General features: G+C 36.8%; 1 protein-coding gene across 2 annotated transcripts; it reads left to right on the forward strand.

Moving 5' to 3' along the window:
• The first annotated feature begins 504 nt into the window (after nt 1-504).
• Nucleotides 505-2,757, forward strand: LOC120083292 (homeobox-leucine zipper protein HAT5-like). Of its 2 annotated transcripts, none has more exons than XM_039038969.1 (3): nt 505-1,055; nt 1,542-1,951; nt 2,055-2,757. In XM_039038969.1, exons 1-3 carry the CDS (start codon nt 878-880, stop codon nt 2,493-2,495), a joined length of 1,029 nt encoding a protein of 342 aa, XP_038894897.1. In that variant the 5' UTR covers nt 505-877; the 3' UTR covers nt 2,496-2,757. The 2 variants fall into 2 exon arrangements, with proteins under 2 accessions (XP_038894897.1, XP_038894898.1); XM_039038970.1 differs by having other exon boundaries at nt 510-1,055; nt 1,557-1,951.
• Nucleotides 2,758-3,307: the final 550 nt, after the last annotated feature.

Below are 3,307 nucleotides of genomic sequence, written 5' to 3' on the forward strand. Positions count from 1 at the left end.
ACCCATATATACAATTTATGATATTAAAATTTTCAAGTTATAACAACCTAAGCATATGGCAGCAGTAGAAACATCTGCTCTTTTATTTGAGAACAAACCTGATACACACATTTGTTATACTAAAAATAATATCTTAAATTGCCATCGACTAAATTTTGTAGGATCTACCCGTTGTTATCTAATATCAGATGAGTTGCATAAAATGTTATCTAGGAACTCACTTGTTTTTAAAAGATATTGCAATATCGAAACGTTTTTTCTTTTACGTTAGGGAAAGGAACCAAATTTCTAATATTAAAATTGATAGTACTAATTTTATACCAATTAAGTTATGCTCGTGCTGCCAATAATTAAGACGTTTAGGTGTAGAATTCTTTATCACCCAAAATTTATTTGTTTAAAAAATGATGCAATTAAAAACCTAGTTGTGAAGTAGAAGAAGTAATAAAGGTTCTTAGAATACAATTTAGAAATAAGTCACAAAACAAACAAGAAGGGTATTGTGGTAACTACAAATTGATCAGAAGCTTTCTGCTGCTGCCATTAAAAGCCCACCAAGTTCTTCCTCCTCCAAAGAGAAGGATGGAAAGAAGAAGATTCTCCAAACCCAGAAACCATTTCCTCCCAATCTTCAATTCCAATTTGGGGAGAGGATAAAAAAAACCCCTAAGACCCATCTCTTAATCGATCTTCTTCTGAGTGATGGGTGTGAGCTGCGGTTGTTCCCACACTTCACACATCACAGAAATCATAATCACCAGCTTCTTTCGCCATAAGCCTTAAGATTACTCTCAAAATCACAGACCCACTGGATAATCTTATCCGTTTTTCTTGATGGCAGTTTGAAAGAAGGAATCATTTCTTTGTCTTTAGGCTTATGGCGAGTCGGAGGGTCTACGGTGGCGGTGGTGGCGGCGACGACGGTGGTAGTATAAGTGGTGTTTCTTCTAATCATTGTGTTTTACTTCAGAATCGTGGAGGGTCTTTTGCTTCTGAGCCTCTTAATGCTCTGTTCCTTTCTGGGTCATCTTCTTCTACTTCCCCTTCTCTGCTTGGTATCTCCCTTCTTCTTGATCTTTTCAGTTTTTCCTCTGTTTCTTTGATTTCTTTGATGCTTCTCTCTGGAATTGATGGTTTTGGTTACCCTTTGGGTTTCTGTATTGATTGTGATTGTAAAAAGTTATTTATCTGTTGAATTTCCAATGCTTTTGGCTGTTTGAAGTCGATCATTAGTCTCTGATTTTGAAATTGAATGTTATTACCTTTTGCTCAGTTTTCTCTCTGTTTTTAGTTTGTTTTCTGCTTGTTAGCTCAGTTCTAGCAGTTCAATTGTGAAGAAGAATGTGTGAGATTGATTGATATCATTTGACACGTATCACTTGTGGAGTAAAACTTGTGTACACGATTCAAGAAGACAGTTGATTATCACTTTTAGTGTTTTTGATGTAAATTAAACGGATTGTGTCGTAAGACTGATGTAAATGGCACATTAATTAGATGTTGTGTGATTATATACATGCTCAAGTTGATCTTCTTGACAGATTGTTCTGGTGTAGGTTCAAGATCCATGATGAGTTTCGAAGATATTCGTGGAGGAAATGGATCGAATAGATCGTTCTTTTGCCCGTTCGATAGTGAAGATAATGGGGATGAAGACTTGGATGATTACTTTCATCACCCTGAAAAAAAGAGGCGTTTAACTGTTGATCAAGTCCGGTTCCTCGAGAAAAGTTTCGAGACTGAGAACAAGCTCGAACCGGAAAGGAAAGTTCAACTAGCAAAAGACCTTGGGCTGCAGCCTCGTCAGGTTGCTATATGGTTTCAAAATCGTCGAGCTCGATGGAAAACAAAACAGCTGGAAAAGGACTATGAGGCCCTTCAATCCAGCTATGGAAGTCTTAAGGTTGACTATGAAAACCTACTCAAGGAGAAGGATTCACTAAAAGCTGAGGTAAAAATTAAAATGTTCTTGAAAATTCACTTCCATTATTACTGATTAAGCTGTGTTGGGTTTTCATGATTACCAAGAAAAAATGTTTATATGGATATTGCAGATTCTTCTCCTAACAGACAAACTGCAACACAGACAAAAAGAAAGAGGAAACTCTGTGCTGTCTGAAGTTGACAAATTTGGTGAAGAACCACCTCATAATCTGGTTGTTGATTCACATTTGGATGATGAATTCTCCAAATCTTCAAAGCTGGGTTGTAAGCAAGAGGATATCAGTTCAGTCAAAAGTGATATATTTGATTCAGATAGCCCACACTACACTGATGGGGTTCACTCTTCACTCCTAGAGCCTGGAGATTCTTCCTATATTTTTGATCCCGATCAATCCGATTTATCGCAAGACGAAGAAGATAACTTGGGAAAGAATCTATTGCCCCCTTACATCTTCCCAAAGCTCGAAGATGTCGACTACTCTGACCCGCCCACAAGTTCTTGTAATTTTGTATTCCCCATTGAAGACAATGCCCTTTGGTCCTGGTCTTAATGAGTCTTTTTCTGTGTTGTGCTTTCTTTCCTGTACCATCTTCTTTACCTAAAAGCATGTTTTTTCTAGTATTTTGAAGTAATAAATCATGATCCAAGCAATGGTAGACCAAGCCCACTGTCAAGCCGGGTTTAGTTTCTGTGGACGATTTCGATCCATCCTGTAATCTTCTTGGGTTTTGGTTGAGGGTGGTTTCTATTGTTATATAATCCTTGTTTCCTTTTAATGTGAGTAAATAATATCATCTCAATTATTGTTGGAATGTCTTGGATCTGATATCTAGTGCTTCAAATAACCAAGTACAGGGGTTTCACTTATCTGTAATGTGAATTATTCTCCCTAACAGTACTGCTCGTGGACGTAGCTAACACATTGTTAGTGAATTACGTAAATCTTTATGTCAGTTCTTTATTAATTTACGTTTTCTATTCATCTTTGATTGTTGATTTCTTAACAATTATGTCGCCACCTTGAAGGATGCTTTTCAATTCACCCTTTGATCTGTTGATGATACTTTTGAAGATGTTAAGGTTTTTCAATGTCAACTCAAATTGAATGTCATTATTTTCACTGTATTTTGAGCCCCATTTCAGGGGTTTGGCTCACTCTATCTTAACCTTAAACTATAGGCTTTTTGTTCACAATTGTTGGAAAATCACAAATCAGAACAAGCAAATGGATGGCTAAGGAGGCAAAATGATGAGAAGAAAAGGCTAAATTTTTTCTTGTGTAGCTTTGTGGAGCAGTGTCTCCACAAACAAAATGAGGGCTGATCTGATCCCTTATGCCATTTGATGATTCCTTTTTGAAGC

The sequence above is a fragment of the Benincasa hispida genome, chromosome 8 (assembly GCF_009727055.1).
Source record: "Benincasa hispida cultivar B227 chromosome 8, ASM972705v1, whole genome shotgun sequence".
Classification (NCBI taxonomy): domain Eukaryota; kingdom Viridiplantae; phylum Streptophyta; class Magnoliopsida; order Cucurbitales; family Cucurbitaceae; genus Benincasa; species Benincasa hispida.

What these genes read in the sequence shown, in the direction of transcription:
- LOC120083292 (XM_039038969.1), top strand. Translation starts at nt 878, where the DNA reads ATGGCGAGTCGGAGGGTCTACGGTGGCGGTGGTGGCGGCGACGACGGT. An exon ending in TACTTCCCCTTCTCTGCTTG is followed by an intron (nt 1,056 to 1,541) that starts GTATCTCCCTTC and finishes TCTTCTTGACAG; the next exon opens with ATTGTTCTGGTGTAGGTTCA. An exon ending in AGGATTCACTAAAAGCTGAG is followed by an intron (nt 1,952 to 2,054) that starts GTAAAAATTAAA and finishes TGGATATTGCAG; the next exon opens with ATTCTTCTCCTAACAGACAA.